At 45.4% G+C, this 18432-nt stretch overlaps 1 protein-coding gene and 1 non-coding gene across 2 annotated transcripts in view; both read right to left on the bottom strand.

Annotated features, from left to right (window-relative positions):
• Positions 1-1466: 1466 nt before the first annotated feature.
• Positions 1467-18432, bottom strand: part of ARPC2 (actin related protein 2/3 complex subunit 2) — a 37090-nt gene continuing 20124 nt past the window's right edge. The window contains exons 6-11 of the mRNA XM_032754532.2: positions 16973-17159; positions 16341-16434; positions 10274-10400; positions 6394-6494; positions 5941-6041; positions 1467-1923 (exon numbers count right to left, since the gene is read on the bottom strand). Coding sequence (XP_032610423.1) covers positions 1899-1923; positions 5941-6041; positions 6394-6494; positions 10274-10400; positions 16341-16434; positions 16973-17159 — 635 coding nt within the window. The 3' untranslated portion in view covers positions 1467-1898. The remainder of the gene's footprint in view (positions 1924-5940; positions 6042-6393; positions 6495-10273; positions 10401-16340; positions 16435-16972; positions 17160-18432) is intronic.
• TRNAY-AUA (transfer RNA tyrosine (anticodon AUA)) lies at positions 9902-9994 on the bottom strand. The gene is made up of 2 exons: positions 9958-9994; positions 9902-9937 (listed from the first exon to the last, which is right to left on the bottom strand). It is a non-coding gene; the product is annotated as a tRNA-Tyr (tRNA).

Consider the following 18432-nt stretch of genomic DNA (forward strand, 5'->3'; position numbering starts at 1 on the left):
AGCAGCCAATCAGAAATCAGAGTACCTTGAGCTCTCTAGCAGCCCATTTTAGTGAAATAAAATAACGTCTGATGACTGAATGACTTGTGGTTTTCAAAATTCCCCACTGTGACTCACAGTCAAGAGACGTTTCTACAATCCAGTCATGATGTGCATATGTAACTAAAATATGTTTCCAAATCAACACTTACCCTTAATAGATGTGATGCACTCTGATACTATTCAATTGCTTAAAAATGCTGCTGTCACATAAAGCTACACATACGATAAAAATGCACAGATGTACATCACATACAGTGCACGTAAATCCGGCCAAATCTGAAGAAGGTGGGTGGACTATACTAATGACCTTTTCTGTATCGTTCCAATTTTAGTATATGTGCTGCCGAAGCGAGCACGACTAATGACCTTTTCTTGGCTGTGATGCTATACTACAATTATACAAGATGTTTGCATGGTGGGGGAACCAAGTGGAAGGTATACAGGATCTCTCTGTATTGTTTCTTACAACCGTATTTAAATCTACAGTTATCTCAAAATCAAAAGTTTAGAAAACAAAAATGCTGGTTGTGATATAGTCACAACCACAATTAATGGGTCCCAAGCCAGTATGAAACACACTGCCATAGATGGAAGGCAGAAACCATTAGAATGACCATCAGACTGTTGCAGGTGCCCCTAAAATTCTCCTCTCAATTCCTTACACCAAGCAAACTTTCTGAAGCAATTTCATTTCAGGGACCAGAGTCCTGCTGGGGGACAGCTGCTCTACTAGGCTCTGTACTGTTTTTGACAACTGCTCTCCCTGAGAACAGTCTTTTGGGCTGCCATGTGAGAAAGACAAACTGTAGCCAGTTAGTCTGCATCAGACCCACACCTGAATACTCATCAATGTCCTGCAGGACCACACACTAAGGAACACATTTTGGGAAATTCCACATATTATTTACAATAAAAAGATAAACCAGAAAACCCTTTCTCTGTCATTGCCCAGGGAGCTTCAGGCGCAGCCACAGAGTCTCAGGGACCAAGCTTTATAAGGAAGCATGTAAGTTTGTATTAATAGCCTGCTGGGTTCCGTAGCTCATGCCTATAATCCCAGCACTTTTGAGAGGCTGAAGCAAGCAAACTGCCTGAATCCAGAAGTTTTAGATCAGCCAGGACAAGATGGCGAAACCTCATCTCTAATCTCAGCTACTTGGGAAGCTGAGGTGGGAGGATCACCTGAGCCCAGGAGGTAATGACCCTGTCTCTCAGGGGGAAAAAAAAAAAAGTTCAAATATAGCTCACTGGCCAGCCATTCTCTCCTCTAGGGGAGGTGAGGACCTAAACCTGATGGGCTCCTGAAACTAGGGCTTCCCAGCTTAGGTTTGCAGGTTCAAGGGCCGCATAGGTCTATCCTTCTTCCTTCCTTCCTTCTCTTCTCACTTTGGACTCGCAGTCCAGAAACCCAGCAAATTCTCATGTAAGATAGAAAGATTTTCTTTATTAATGACCCCAACCATATTTCTTTAGATACAGGAGTTTTGAACTCAAATACTTAGGAGAAAACAAGTTAAGACTGCATTATCCTGCAACTCATTACCAGTAATATATTGCAAAGCGAAACAGCTTGGAAAAGAGGGTGGGAGGAAAGGGAAGTGAGGAAGGGAAGATAAAGAAAAGGAATTAAGTTGATCAAGTGGAATTCTTTTTTTTTTTTTTTAATTCTTGGGAACTATGAAGTCTTTGCAAGCACAGCTCGTTTCTGCAGATTATTTTCCAAACGTGTACAAAATGAAACCAAAACGGAGAATCCCTTAAGAACCTGAAGAGGTGCAACATTAAAAGCTACGATTATCCAGTAGCAAGTGTTCCAGCCTTCAGTTGCCAGCCGCTTCCTCCTCTTATTCCCAAGATTAGCGGGATGAAAACGTCTTCCCCCTTCAAAAGGAGAGATAAGTGTGAAGGTCAGTTTCTGGCTGCCCTTTCCTCCCACCCCACACTCCTAGACTAGATGGGATCCCAAAGAAACACCAAACGAGAGGTGGAAAGGGCTAGATTCCTTAAGCAGAGGCACTGGAACCACAGGACGTCGGCTAAAATCTGGCTTTCACAGAATGGTTTCACCAGCTCTTCCTTCCTATTGGATACTTTGGATGCCCGGGAATATCAGTGTTAAGCCCATAAGGACATTCAACGTACCAAGTTAGATAGAAGAATCACTTGTCCACAATTTCTGGATGGCCTAGATGTACCTGAATTTCCGACTAGGCTCAACCGTCTTCTTAGTACTACCTCATTTGTCAGCTCCTCCTACACAGCGTATACCTCTCAAGGTTCCCAGATAGCAGTTCCTTTATCTCTCACCATGAAGGCAGGTGGCTGGTTCAGAGCAATCCTCAGAACTTCCAAGGCTAAAGGTATTTCTGCTATCACGTGGTGACTCCTCCTCTGGCTTATACAACACCTGCCTGGTTCGAGGCTCCTGAATTGTGGCGTCCTGTTCCACCCAGTATTTCTCCAGACGGGCTAGGTGGTCCTCAAGAACAGAGCCTCTAACTGGTACCTAACAGTATCTGGGAAAGCAGCCTGGACGCTAGAGCTGAGAACTATGGGAAATCAGGGCAAAAACATGGGCTCTACATTTTCCCTGCCTTGGATGTATCGCTTATTCCAAAATGAAGCTACACCTTATTATCCTTCTCTCCAAATGAAAAGCTCGTGAGTGTTCAATTCTGGGCGGCCCATCGAGGGTTCCTGGCTTCTGCCCACAGCTGAGTCACTTAACTCCTACCCACCATTAGTAACATAATCTGGTTTTCAGGGTGGGTGCAGCTGTTTGTCTCCTGCTTCTCCTTTATGGGGCCCAACTCTGCCAAAGAGAAGCTGCAGCACAGAAGAAGGCAAAGTTGCTCTTTCTAAGTCCCAGAGAGGAGGCTTATGAACAGTCTGTTCATTTCAAGGATTCATCCTTTCCTGGGTCTCTCACTAGGACAGGGAGCTATCCCTGCCTGCTACACAAGTGCACTCACTGGGCAGGGACTCCCAAGACTGCCTGCTGGCTGTGGAATCGGGCAGCAGCTGCCTGACAGGCCTTCCTCCTGGATGCACATGCAGCTACCAGTGCCAAAGGTGATGCCAGCAGCCCTGAGACTATTATGATGCCCAGCCTCCCAGTCCGGTTATCACAGGCTGCCAGGTCAGGCTTCCCTCTCACTGTACCTGGCTGCCAGTTTACCTCTTGGCCTCTACTGAACTGCCTGTCTACTGGGCCCTGAAAGCAGCATGAAATTCGCTGCCTCACACTCCAGGTCACCAAACAAGTACCTGGTGAGAAAAGTACTCCTGTGTAGAGCAAGCAGGGAAAGGGAAAAATGTAGACACCAGGATGGAGACCAGGTTCTGGAGGGGCAGCAAGCACATCCTCTCACCTGCCCACCCACTTTGTTGGTCACTTTGCCCATTTAAAGATCTGCCCAAGAAGCTGCAGGAAAGAAACGATGCGGCCATTTCGTTGCATGGCATTTGGACACTCCTCTCTGAGCTGCTACAGAGACAGGCCTTTGCTTAAAGAAGTCGGGGTGACTTATACTGCTTTTTTTTGTTTGAGACGGAGTTTCACTCTTGTTGCCCAGGCTGGAGTGCAATGGTGCAATCTCAGCTCACCGCAACCTCTGCCTCCCAGGTTCAAATGATTCTCCTGCCTCAGCCTCCAGAGTAGCTGGGATTACAGGCATGCACTACCATGCCTAGCTAATTTTGTATTTTTAGTAGAGATGGGGTTTCTCCATGTTGGTCAGGCTGGTCTCCAACTCCTGACCTCAGGTGATCCACCCGCCTCGGCCTCCCAAAGTGCTCGGATTACAAGCGTGAGCCACCGCACCTGGCCTTAAACTGCTTTTTGAGAATGTCTGAAAACCCTCACCTACTGCTCAAGTCCGTGGATCTCTTTCTCATCCTTTCAAACGGCAGCAGAAACTAACTTGGTAGAAGAGCCCTCAAATGCAATAGAGAGAGTGTAAAGCCCTAGGCGTACCACACCCACTAAAACTTTGCCTCAAGAGTAGAGTTATGGGCCAGGTGTGGTGGCTCATGTCTGTTATCCCAACATTTGGGGAGGCTGAGGTGGGAGGATCACTTGAGTTCAGGAGTTCGAGACCAGCCTGGACAATATGGTGAACTCCTGTTTCTACAAAAATACAAAAATTAGCCAGCTGTGATGGTGCATGCCTGTGGTCCCAGCTACTTGGGGGGCTGAGGTGGGAGGATTGCTTGAGCCCAGGAGGTTGAGCCTGCAGTGAGGCAAGATTGCACCACTGCACTCCAGGCTGGGGATCACAGAGTACCGGGCTGGGCGCAGTGGCTCACGCCTGTAATCCTAACACTTTGGGAAGCTGAGGTAGGCGGATCACGAGGTCAGCAGTTCAAGACCAGCCTGGCCAAAATGGTGAAACCCTGTCTCTATTAAAAATACAAATAAATTAGCCAGGCTTAGTGGCGCACGCTTGTAGTCCCAGCTACTTGGGAGGCTGAGGCAAGAGAATTGCTTGAACACAGGAGGCAGAGGTTGTAGTGAACTAAGATTGTGCCTCTGCACTCCAGCTTGTGCTCCAAGAGCGAAACTCCATCTCAAAAACCAAAAAACAAAAACAAGACAACAAAACAAAACAACAGTAGTACTGGGGTGCTGGCAAATACACTGGCTGTGATGGAGGCTTATGACCTCAAGACTTTTAGTTCAACTGGTACAAAAGACAGCAGATGGGAGGCCGAGGTGGGTGGATTGCCTGAGCTCACAAGTTCGAGACCAGCCTGGGCAACACGGTGAAACCCCATCTCTACTAAAATACAAAAAATTAGGCGGCCGTGGTGGCATGCACCTGCAGTCCCAGCTAGTTGGGAGGCGGAGGTTGCAGTGAGCTGAGATCGCGCCAATGCACTCCAGCCTGGGTGACAGAGTAAGACTCTGTCTCCCTCAGCACCCCCACCAAAACAAAAACAAAAACAAAAACAAAACCCAAAACAAACAAAAAAAAACAGCAGATGAACACTATTACCTTAAGGACAGGACTGCCTGAATTTCATCAGAAGAAGAACCAAGGTCTGGCACCTTCACAAAGATGGAACTCTCTAGGCTCTAGGCCATGCTCGCTTTCCTGCATGCAGAGCCACACCCCTATTTACGGCTCTCCTCAAAAAAAAATTTTTTTGTTTTTTGAGACTAAGTCTTACTCTGTTGCTCAGGCTGGAGTGCAGTGGCACAATCTTGGCTCACCGCAACCTCTGCCTCCTGGGCTCAAGCAATTCTCTGCCTCAGCCTCCCGAGTAGCTGGGACTACAGGCGCCTGCCACCACGACAGGCTAATTTTTTTTGTATTTTTAGTAAAGATGGGGTTTCACCATCTTGGCCAGGCTGGTCTTGAACTCCTGACCCCGTGATCCACCCGTCTCAGCCTCCCAAAGTGCTGGGATTACAGGCGTGAGCCACCGCGCCCGTCAGGGCTCTCCTCAATTCTATCCCTGATAAAGAGAACCTTCCTCTGCATGCAAACATCCTGCTGAGAGTGGACCAGGAAAAAGAACACTTAGTGGGGTGGTTTCAGGCCTATTTACCCATTAAAGGTCCCAAAGCAACTTACTCCATCTCTCCAGAAAGACCACCAGAAGCACAAGACTGACCTCATAACTCAGGCCCAAAAAGAACGGTCTCTTGGTAAACTTTGTTTATTTCCTAGCTGCCATTCTCATAGCTCACAAAGATACGGAAACAAGGAAACCCATCCTGGCCTGTACGGCAGTGAGAACCTGGAATCCCACCTTTGGTTTATCTACTTAGCCCTGCTGACCTCACATGTAGCCAGTGCCCAGACACATGGAGGACCAGGCCACCAGCGTGCACTGCTTCCTTCTCGGTGACTCAGGAGAGGAAGGTGGTTGCTGGGGTGCTGCCTAACTTACGTGATTGTTTTCATTTCTTTTTTCTCGGCATCTGGGCGTGCGCGGTTGAGCACCTTGAGGAAGTCAGACGTTTTCGCCCGCATACGTGTGTGAATATAGGCCTGGGAACAAACATAACAGGTACTGAAGCACAGTCATGGTCTAGAAAGACAGCTCTGCTTTCATCAGAGAGGTCATCAGGGGTGTTTGGGAACATACACCCTGGGATTGACCCAGGCCCTGCAGGGAAGCAGGCAGGTGAGCAATTCTGGAAACAAATATTCATCTCTGCTATGGGGAGGGGTGGGGGACAGTGGCTTGATGAAGAAAGACCATGGTTTCTTGAAGCCTCTAGAATTATCTACCTAAGAGTCAATATCCACAGCCTAGACGAATGGAATGACTTTTTGTCATGAGTTCTGGTGGAGGAAAAGACCCAGAGCACAGAGGCTGAGATGCTGGCACCCCCCTCACCTTAGAGCACTTGATGTGGTAGTGCAGGTAGTCCCGGAACGTGTGGATCAGGTTGATGGTGTTGTCTCGAGCACTGGCATTGGTGTGACGAGGAAACAGCACTGAAGGCGGAAGACACAAACAAGGCGTCAAGACACAACACGAATGCCAAAGGGTGGGGAAGAACAACAGCCTAGTGAACGTCACTCCCTATCTGCTTAAGTACACTCCACTTGTGTTCGTATTACCAGGCTTTGTCAGGGTTTTTTCTTGACATGGAAGTTAAACAGCATGGCCAGGAAAGGTGTCAACGAGCGTGAATGGAGGAGCCCATGATGAAAAACAGGGCTTGACCCTAGGCCTTCATTCTACTCCTGAATTCTGCAGCTGTGCATTTTGAAACCTATTTCCGGTCTGCCACACATGTACTAGCTCTTGCCTCTATAGCTGGACACACTCCAGGATCACACTAACTGGCTATAACAGTTTACCTTAAGAAATCAGGATTAGGAAATGCAGCTGCCTGTCTTAGGTCCTTGGTGCTGAAATAGAGTAAACCTTCCCAGAAAACAGATGCCAGAGAATTTCCCATATTCTCACTGTGAAAACAGACAATAAGGTATAAGGACCTGAACCCTCATGATAGGCCAGGCAGGAGGAGCTGCTCTGACTGGGCCTGACTGAAGTCCACCCTGTGGCACCAGCCACCTAAAGACCTGTGTGAGGCCAGGCGTGGTGGCTCACGCCTGTAATCCCAGCACTTTGGGAGGCCGAGGCAGGCTGATCATCTGAGATCAGGAGTTTTGAGACCAGCCTGGCCAACATGGTGAAACCCCATTTCTACTAAAAATATAAAAATTAGCCACACATGATGGCCTGTGTCTGTAATCTCAGCTACTTACGAGGCTGAGGCAGGAGAATCGCTTAAACCCGGGAGGTGGAGGTTGCAGTGAGCCAAGATGGTGCCACTGCACTCCAGCCTGAGCGACAGAGAAAGACTCCATCTCAAAAAAAGACCTGTGTGCTCATCACAAAGTCCTTTGCACTACAGCAGGCCTGCATGCCCCTCTTGCCCTGGTTTTCTGGAATCGTCTTTATCTGCTGCACCTCCTCTACTCACTATCTGCACAACTCCATCAGTTGTCTGAAGTTTTTGTTGAAAAGGAATGCCTCCTAAGGAAGTGCGGAATTTGTGTCAGTGTGCCCCGGCCTGAAAGTAAATGAACACCACAATAGAAGACAACTATATTTCAAAGAATCTAAGGTGCTTATGACTGTAAGTCTGCCATAATTTTATGTACCACAAGAGAAAAATGCTGCCAATTAAACTGTGACATGCCATGAATTGTAAGATGCATCCCAGCTTCAAAGACAAAAACGTGAAAAAAATGGTATAGCTGGCTGGGCGCGGTGGCACACGCCTGTAATCCCAGCACTTTGGGAGGCTGAAGTGAGTGGATCGCTTGAGGCCAGGAGTTGAGATCAGCCTGGCCAACATGGAAACCCTGTTTGTTTTTTCAGACGGAGTCTTGCTCTGTCGCCCAGGCTGGAGTGCAGTGGCGTGATCTTGGCTCACTGCAAGCTCCGCCTCCCGGGTTCATGCCATTCTCCCGCCTCAGCCTCCCGAGTAGCTGGGACTACAGGCACCCACCACCACGCCCGGCTAAGTTTTTGTATTTTTAGTAGAGATGGGGTTTCACTGTGTTAGCCAGGATGGTCTCGATCTCCTGACCTCGTGATCCGCCCGCCTCGGCCTCCCAAAGTGCTGGGATTACAGGCGTGAGCCACTGCACCTGGCCGGAAACACGTTTCTACTAAAAATACAAAAATTAGCCGGGTGTGGTGGCACATGCTTGTGGTCCCAGCTACTTGGGAAGCTGAGGCACGGGAATTGTTTGAGCCTGGGAAGCAGAGGTTGCAGTGAGCTGAGATCACACCACTGCACTCCAGCCTGGGTGACAGAGAGAAAGAAAAAAGAAAAAAGTGTATAGTTTAGATTTAATGAAATTTGGTAAATCAACAGATTCATCACCAATAAACAGGTTCACCTTTACCACTGAGGTGAATTAAATTACATTTCACAAAGGAGACATTCCAGTGGCATTGGGTGCAGTGTCAACAAGCTGTTAATTCCAAACTGTAAGCTATCATAATCAGCCAGTGCATGAGGCTGGAGCAACTGAAGGAAGACCTGAATTTATTCCATGAAAAAGTGGAGTAAGTGGATCATGGCTGGAGCTTGGGCTTAATAAGCAAAAAACCAAGAATTGCCAAATGACAGAGAACCCCCATCTAGCTGCTTAGGTGGTTCTCTTCTTAACTCCTTTTTTTGGTGAGACAGGGTCTCACTCTGCCACCCAGCCTGGAGTGTAGTGGTGCCATCATAGCTCACTGTAGCCTCGACCTCCTGGGTTCAAGTGATCCTCCCACCTCAGCCTCTCAAGTAGCTATGACTACAGTCATGCACCACCATGCCTAGCTATCTTTTTTTTGAGACAGTCTCCCAGGCTGGAGCGCAGCAGGACGATCTCGGCTTGCTGCAACCTCCACCTCCCGGGCTTAAGCAATTCTCATGCCTCGCCTGGCCGAGTAGCTGGGACTATAGGCACATGCCACTATGTCCAACTAATTTTTGTATTTTTAGTAGAGATGTGGTTTCACCATGTTGGCCAGGTTGGTCTCGAACTCCTGACCTCAAGTGATCTGCTCGCCTTGGCCTCTTAAAGTGCTGGGATTACAGGTGTGAGCCACTGCGCCTGGTCCCTGGCTTTTTGTAGAGATGAGGTTGCACCATGTTATCCAGGCTGGTCCCAAACTCCTAGACTCAAGTGACCCACCAACTTCGGACTCCCAAAGTGCTGGGATTACAGGCATAAGCCACTGTGCCCAGCCTAACCTTAACTCTTTTCTTTTTTCTTCTTGAGACAAGGTCTCACTCTGTCATCCAGGCTGGAGTGCAATGGTGTGATCTCAGCTCATTGCAACCTCCGCCTCCTGGGTTCAAGGGATTCTTGTGCCTCAGCCTCCCGAGTAGCTGGGATTACAGGCGCACACCACCACGCCCAGCTAATTTTTTTGTATTTTTTTGGTAGAGACGGAGTGTTTCACCACGTTGGCCAGGCTGGTCTTGAACTCCTGACCTCAGGTGATCTGCCCGTGTTGGCCTTCCACAGTGCTAGGATTACAGGCGTGAGACACCGCACCCAGCCTCAACTCTTTTTTTTTTTTTTTGGAGACAGAGTCTTGCTCTGTTGCCCAGGCTGGAGTGCAGTGGCGCAATCTCAGCTCATTACAACCTCCACCTCCTGGGTTCAAGCAACTCTCCTGCCTCAGCCTCTGGAGTACCTGGGACTACAGACATGCACCGCCATGCCCAGCTAATTTTTTTTGTATTTTAGTAGAGACAGAGTTTCACCATGTTGGCCAGGATGGTCTTGATCTCCTGACCTCGTGATCCACCTGCCTTGACCTCCCAAAGTGCTGGGATTACAGCCGTGAGCCGCTGTGCCCAGCCCAAACTGTACTTGTCTCCTTCAAGCTGGAATCGAACCAGCGACCTAAGGACGTCTCCTACTGAGGAAGTAGCTATAGTCCTCTGCTCTACCAGCTGAGCTATCAAAGGGACCTTAACTCTTGATATCAGAATTCAGTCTTATTTTTAAGATTGAAGACAAATGGGGAAAAAAATAATGGAAAGGATTACTGTACAAAAATAGCATATGGCCTGCTCTGCAATTAATACCCTGTGACATCCCTCCTTTACTGCAATGGCAACAGGAACAACTTGGTATGCCTGCATTTACCTACCTTAAAATGTTAACCAAGGTTCTGTGCAGATTTAGGTATTCTGCTGTGTGAACTCATTAAAGCGGCACGAAAGCAGCAAGTATACCCTGCTCACCAAAGGTAATGTAGCCAATGTTGTCACCCACAGCGGCATCCGTGTCTTTCAGCTCCAGAGGAGGTTCCCTGTGGCTAAAGAGGACCTGTGGGGCTGTGTGGCTGGCTCTGCGTCCTTCTTTGAACTCCTGCCAAGACAAAGCAAAAGCAACCAGAAGAGAAGTGGGTATAAGATGAGTGGCAACTCAAGCTATGGGGTTTGTTCTATGTGGTGTGACCTTTGTAGCCCTCCAGACCAGCAGGAGGTTAAAAATAAACTACACCAAACCTGAAATATTACAAGTGCTAGCTGCTACCACTACACTTCAGATTCAAACGGGAGAGACTGCAAAGTACTTAATAAGTCAGTTCTTCAAAATGTGATGAAAAGTAGTGATAATCCTTTTCCCTTGCACCAACATAGGTGATAAACTACCATACTTTCTCTGGGCTCTGGGACTTTGCATGAGGATCTTGTTGCTATTTAGAATTCATCAATAAAATCTTTAGAGCAAACTTAAGCTCTTCTTGGGGACAGAAGACAATGGAATGAAAGAAGCTGAGTTGTCTTGGTGCTCATAAAGGAAGCCCTTCCTTCTATGTTCCAATCTCCAAACCTGAAGCTTCTACAGTCCACATTCCTATGTAAATAGACAAGTAATACAAGGCTTCCCTCTCTCAGCCAGATCTGCAAGAACAGAAGTAGATTTTCTAGCAATGCCAGTAAAACTGGATGATCCAAATTCATCAAGTGGGCCTTCCAAGATGATAGATAGCAGGAGGATGCAGCCAAGGACCCTCCAAGGTCTCTTGTTTTAGGAGTTCTGAAGGCATGGTTACACAGCCATGTGGCCTGCAGTGCCCTTCTACTGCTGCTCAAATACCGCCTCCTAATACCATTTCCAACAAACCCAGGCAGGTACCGCTCTCTTGCTGGAGCTGCCATGTCTTTTCTACAAACCTCTACTAGGACATTTTACTATTCATTAATGCATCTGGCTCCCTTACCAGGTTATGAGTTCAAATCAAAGATCCTGCTTAATTTACCTTTGTAATTTATTCTTCTGTCTTTCAAAGAGGCTATGCAGCACATGCCTTGCTGAGAGAAAGCAAGTGCTTCTACCCTAGCTGGTTTAGTATCATCACACTGTACAGGAATAGGCAAGGGCTGTTTCCAGTTGCAGGCAGGAAGAATACACACTGATTAGCAAGCCCTCTTGCCAATTAGTGGCAAAAGAAAGATGATGGCTGAGGAGCCCCAATGCCCAGCCTGGGACCTCACCTATTTCACAAACCGCCTCTCATGCTAACACTACCAAGCTTTAAGTAGGGAAAGAAATGACCATAAGCTGGGTTAGATTAGTCCCCTTTTGAACAGATTTTGTGTCCCGAAGGAAAAATATCTGCAAAGGAAGGGAAGGAGTCAAGATTATCCCAAATGGAAATTTCTAGAGCAAAGCTTCTAAAATCACCCTTCTCTAGAAAACATTTTTTATTCTACAAAGGGGTTAAGAAGCTTTTTAACTTCTACTGGTTTTACTTTTCAGTCTTAAGGAATTAAACGGAACAGATATGTAACTGTTGGCATTTTCTTGTGTTTGTTAAGTGTCTCCGAGGCTCCAATTCACAGGTACATGTGGTATTCACAATGAGATGGGGTATTTATAAACCAGTGGTGACTTATTAGCATTCATTAGTTTTGTATATGGAAAATAACATATTTAAGACTCGGTCAACGACACGTTTCTGGCTTGGGCCTATTCTTTCTTTCTTTTTTGAGACAGGGTCTCACTCTGTCACCCAGGCTGGAGTGCAGTGGCGTGATCTTGGCTCACTGCAACCTCCACCTCCCAGGTTCAAGCGATTTTCATGTCTCAGCCTCACGAGTAGCTGAGATTACAGGCGTGTGCCACCATTCCCGGCTAATTTTTGGCCTTTAAAGTAGAAACAGGGTTTCACCATGTTGGCCAGGCTGGTCTCAAACTGGCCTCTAGTGATCCACCTGCCCAGGCCTCCCAAAGTGCTGGGATTACAGGCGTGAGCCACTGTGCCTGACTGGGACTATTCTTTAGAGTATCTGATGTCTTTGCTTCTCCTCGGTTCTCTCTCCCAAATAAAACTTAAACAAACAAACAAACACCCCCAAACAGCCCTCCATCTTCATTGGCATCTTTGTTATACGTAATCCAGCAATATTGCCTTTTTACTCTCCTTCTGGCAAGGATGTCTTTTGAGCATTAGACTATTTCTCTCTTCCAAAGTACTATTTATCATAGGAAGTTCGGAATAAATCCAAATCTATACAAGGAATTTAGCATATGATAAAGGTAGCATCTTAAATTAGGGGTGTAAAAAAGGAAATAATTGCTACTGGGGCCACTGGATAGCCACTTAGAAAAAAAGATCATTCTTTCATACCATATACCAAGAGGAGCTCTCAACAAATAAGAAAAAATCATGTATAAAATATGTAACTGTAAAAATACTCAGAAAATAACATAGGTAAATTTCTTTATAACCTTCGAGTAGGGAAAGGCTTTCTACCTGTAACTCAAAATCTAGAAGCCATAAAAGGCAAGATTGATTAATTTGATTATGTAAAAATCAACTTCCACATGCGGGAAAAAACCCCACAAAACACGGTCCAATGACGAACTGGAGAAAATATTTCAACTCTTAATCACAGATGAAAGGCTACTCTCCCTAGTATGTAAAGAAATTGAGAAGCTCAATGACCCTACAGAATAATGGGTAAAGGACATAAAGAGACACTTCATAAGAAAATCAAATGATCTGTAACATAAGAAAAGATGTTCTGACCTCAGAACATCTTTTTGTGTCATCATAAGTGGACACAGATAACCACCTTTAACCTATCAGATCAGGAGAAATCCAAAGTTTACAACATACTCTGGGAAAACAGGCACTCCTCTCCATCACTGGTAGACGATAAAATGCTACTACCCTGATGGAGAAGAGTTTGGCAATATCTACCAAAATTACTGACTTGGACTCATTGTTCCCAGTTCAGGAAAATATCCTACAAACATACCCACACATGCATATAGGCAGAAAGGGCCCTCAAAATACATCTTTACAACTGCCTAAGAGGCAGATGCTTGTGTCTCTGTCCCTGAACATATAAAAACCAGTGGTTTCCACTTAACTTTTCCTGGTTATTTAGTCACTAACTTGACTTTAAAATCTTATAATATGAAAAGAATTCTAGTTCACCATAAGCTAATCTCCAAAAGCATAATTACTGGTCCTACTGCTTTTCATGGAATAAGTGTTGAAATGATGGCTTGTATCAGACATTCTCCAGTACTCAGCTGATATGCCCACACCATTAGCAGTAAGACATCCATGAGAGTGGAGGAATACACTTCCTGTCTTTTTCTGAGAGGCAGAAAGCATCCCTCAGAGCCTGCTTGCCAAATGACAAAAGCAAGACTTGAATTCTGATCAGGCTGGATGTGCATGCTGGAAGCGAAAGGCCACAAAGGCTGGCAACAAGTAGACTAGTGACCACGAGGAACTTCAAACAGTGTTCTCAGGGTACAACTTTCTGTGCCAGGTGTCCCTCATTCTTTTTCCTAGAAATTTACAATTCCAGGCCTAGGAAAAAGTTCTGTTTATTTTTTGGGAAAATCCAGCAGAAGTCCAGTTTTCCATTGTCATTTCCAACAAATTACCTCAGCCTCTGAATCTGGAAAGGGTGGCAGGGCAGATGACTTCCCGAGTCTAGCACTGCACCAGGCCAGTTACTATCCAGAGATCCTGTTAGTGCCAAAATGCAAAAGAGGCTTTGTCTTTCCTTTTAGGTAAGTGCCCTACCACAGGTACCCTGAAGGAGGCATTTAAATTCATATGCCAAAAAAGAATACACAAAATTCTCCTAAGGAACAAATCTCCGGTACACTCTCCAAGATAACATCTGTTTAAAGTATAAAAATAAGTTGTTTCCTGGAATAAAATGGAATAAGATTGGTAAAAAACCAGCCAAATCTAAATATATACTTCAGAGCTTTTAAAGTTAGTTTTGTTACTCTGGATTTAGCCCAATTTCTGAGCTACTGCATTTAATTCCCCTGTCAATTCTGCATAAAAACACATGAAATGCCTATCTAGAGGCTTACTTTTAGGACCCAAGAGATACATGTATATTTATATATTCTTTCATCAAGTTCAGCACTGGCAAATGCTGAAGTGTCAATATTCCAATTTTTCTGTATAGTGACTCCCAAACTAGAGTTTCTGATTAATTAGCCAAAATACAAAAGCCACTAGGGATGGAGCAATTGAGAATATTACTTTTGAAGATTTCCCTAGCCACTTAGAAGGCTATGCAAAGTATCTTTACTGTTAAGCACAGCTGTCTTTCAACTCTATTTGGCAAAAGATTCTGCTTCAGAATTTAAAAACCTTTACCACCCTGCCAAGGAACAGAATGAAGGTAGTAACGTTTTCAAAAAATTTTACCATTGTACTAGATTTTGAATGCTGAGCCATCTCAGAAGAAACCAGCCTGAATGTCACTTGACCAATGAACTCTCATGTCCATCCTAGAGCCAGCAACTAACTGGCCAGCAGACTGGTACACAATGACCTGAATGCAACTACACCAAAAATCCAATTACAAAATGCCCTGCTAACTCTCAGGACTCTCTTTTTTTTTTGAGTCGGAGTTTCGCTCTTTTTGCCCAGGCTGGAGTGCAATGGTGCGATCTTGGCTCACTGCAACCTCTGCCTCCCGGGTTCAAGCAATTCTCCTGCCTCAGCCTCCCAAGTAGCTGGGATTACAGGTGCCTGTCACCACACCCGGCTAATTTTTTGTATTTTTTTAGTAGAGACGGGGTTTCACCATGTTGGCCAGGATGGTCTTGATCTCTTGACCTTGTGATCCGCCCACCTTGGCCTCCCACAGTGCTGGGATTACAGGCGTCAACCACCGCGCCTGGCCTCTCATGACTCTTCTTAAGATGAGCTTCTTGTGAGGGAAGTACTCTATGGTGACCCATCCAAACTCAGGCTCAGTCTGTCAGTTCAACAGCTCTACCTGTTTATGTGTTATCTACTACCAAATAATTGGCTATACAGTCCATTCTGAAAAGACCTTAGGACCAAACCAAGAGCAGACCTTACTAGAAATCTGAGGAAACACAAGAGGTTAGGGTTAGGAAACCTGACAAAGTTTTAGGTCAAAGACTCCACAGTAGGAAGGATACATAATATCCATTCATAGTTACAATGTTTAATTCTCAACTCACCCTTTAGTTCTGTCCTGCAAAACTAGAACCACTGAGAAAAAAAATATCAGACTGGGCACAGTGGCTCATGCCTGCAATCCCAGCACTTTGAGAGGCTGAGGTGGGCGGATCATGAGGTCAGGAGATTGAGACCATCCTGGCCAACATGGTGAAACCTCATCTCTACTAAAAATACAAAAATTAGCTGGGCGTGGTGGCGCGTGCCTGTAATCCCAACTACTCAGGAGGCTGAGGCAGGAGAATCGCTTGAACCCAGGAAGCAGAGGTTGCAGTGAGCTGAGATCGTGCTACTACACTCCAGCCTGGCGACAGAGTGAGACTCCACCTCAAAACAACAACAGCAGCAGCAACAAAAAACATTCACTAAGTTTTGTGGGAGTTGTCTATTAAATCTTCAACAAATTCTAACGTCAAGGCTGGGCGTGGTGGCTCATGCCTGTAATCTCAGCACTTTGGGAGGCCGAGACGGGCATCACCTGAGGTGGGCAGTTTGAGACCAGCCTGACCAACATGGAGAAACCCCAACTCTATTAAAAATACAAAATTAGCTGGGTGTGGTGGCGCATGCCTATAATCCCAGCTACTTGGGAGGTTGAGGCAGGAGAATCGCTTGAATCCGAGAGGTGGAGGTTGCGGTGAGCCGAGATCGCGCCATTGCACTCCGGCCAGGGCAACAAGAGCAAAACTCCGTCTCGAAAAAGAAAAAAAAATTCTAACATCAGTAGAGCTGCTAGATCTCTTTCCTACACTCATTGTATGTTTGGGTGCAAAGGTATAAGTTGCCATGCATGGTTTTCCCCCAGGATGTCTGCTCCATACCTGCATGAACACCTTTCCAATGACCACATCGTCGTCATCCTTAAACACTGTGCTGAAGACTACTGTGACTCTGTCCTTTTTAGACTCAACATACCTGAAGGGAACAAAATCCATGAAGATAAGTATAGAATCAGAATGGGGTTTTGTTAATCACTTGATCTACAAGTGCATCAGAAGGCTAAAGTCATAAATCTCTTAAATCATAATATAAAGGTGTGCCAAATGAGATATTTATGGTCAACAAAGTCAGTGCACAAAATGAATGCCCTAAGAGAGGCAGCAGATGGAAATTATCAGAAGTAGATTTTATTGACTTGTAAATATAACATGGAACCTATGGTCACCCTGCCTGCTCATTATGCAGGCTATACTCTTAAACATGACTCAGAAAAGTGGTGCCTTAAAAGAAAGCATTGGATTCTCTTTCCACCATCTGTCAGCAATCAGTATCTGGAGAGTAGGAGGAGTGGCTGACTTCTGCCCTATCATCTACTTCCTGGCTTAAGACATTTTATGAGAAAAACATTTTCACGTAATACAGCTGAAAGTCTGACCAAGCCATATTTCTTTCAGTAAGTGCCATGGTGGTGTGGCAGCCATATCCAGGCTTCAGGACCAAATTCTATACTCACATGGTCTCATCATCCCTATAATGGATAACTGCCCTGTTCTCTCCTTCCTTGCCCTCTTCTTGGAATTGGAAGTATTTTTCAAAGACAGAGGCAAAACAATTTCGCTTCAACATGCCAGCTTGATGCACAATGGAATCTTTGGATGCCGGAAGATTTTCAAGGTCGTATAGCAAAGAGACATTGTATCCTGGAGGGAGAAAAAAAACAAGAAACAAAAAACCACCCAGCAGTTACATTAAAAAAAAAAAAAAAAAAAAAAAGCAGCATACTATCTCTATCAAGTAAACAGAGACTAGAGGCAATTAAAAAAAATTTTTTTTCAGGTTCTATTGACATTTTACTTTGTCTCATTATCTGTATTTTTAACCTGGGTAGAATATAGTCTATTTCCATCTACCTCACAGGGCAAAATGAGGTGAAATAAAATCTTAATTTTTGTAAGATTCTGGTAAATATATATAATTAATGTTAATCAAAAATTTGAATCAGTATCAAAGATGACTAATTACAAATATGTAATGGGAGAAAGTCAGAACCTGGGAACTCTGATTGGAAATGTACCCTTCCAGACACGGTTGTAAAGGAGCCACATATATTTCTCTGATAGTTTAATGTGCCAAGTATCACTACGGCCAGCAGATGGGTAGCTTTGTGATAATAAGATAAACCCTTCTACGTGCCACTGCAAACTCTTTATGAGGAGGCATGGTAGAAAAACCAACTATCTGTTCATATATATACCTCCCCAATAGCTTTTATTGGTATACATTGTAAAATTTTTAAAACATTTTACTTCATTTGATCTCCATAACCATGCTGTGAAGTCTGCAGGCTAGATAAGGTTACTGTTTTACAGAGGGAAAAGGAGATTCAAAGAAGTGATGTGACTTGCCAAATGCAGCATGACACATAAGTGTAGGGCACTCTATTTTGAGTCGAACAGAACTGGGTCCAAATCCTAGTCTTGTCATTTTGTGACCTTAAAAAAACTGCTGGGTGTGGTGGCTCACACCTGTAATCCCAGCATTTTGGGAGGCCGAGGTGGGCAGATCACCTGAGGTCAGGAGTTTGAGAGCAGTCTGGCCAACATGGCAAAACCCTGTCTCTACTAAAAACACAAAAATTAGCCAGGCGTGGTGGTGGGCGCCTGTAATCCTAGCTACTTGGGAGGCTGAGGCAGGAGAATCACTTGAACCCAGGAGGTGGAGGTTGCAGTGAGCTGAGATTGCACCACTGCACAACAGAGCGAGACTCCAACTCCAAAAAAAAAAAAATTGCCTGACCTGTTAATTCCCTCATCTGTTAAAAAAAAAAGCGGGGCAGGGGTAGGGTGGGCTGGGCACAGTGGCTCAAGCCTGTATTCCCAGCACTTTGGGAGGCCAAGGTGGGTGGATCACCTGAGGTCAGGAGTTCGAGACCTGCCTGGCCAATATGGCAAAACCCTGTCTCTACTAAAAATA

Source organism: Hylobates moloch, unplaced genomic scaffold, assembly GCF_009828535.3.
Source record: "Hylobates moloch isolate HMO894 unplaced genomic scaffold, HMol_V3 SCAFFOLD_1, whole genome shotgun sequence".
NCBI lineage: Eukaryota > Metazoa > Chordata > Mammalia > Primates > Hylobatidae > Hylobates > Hylobates moloch.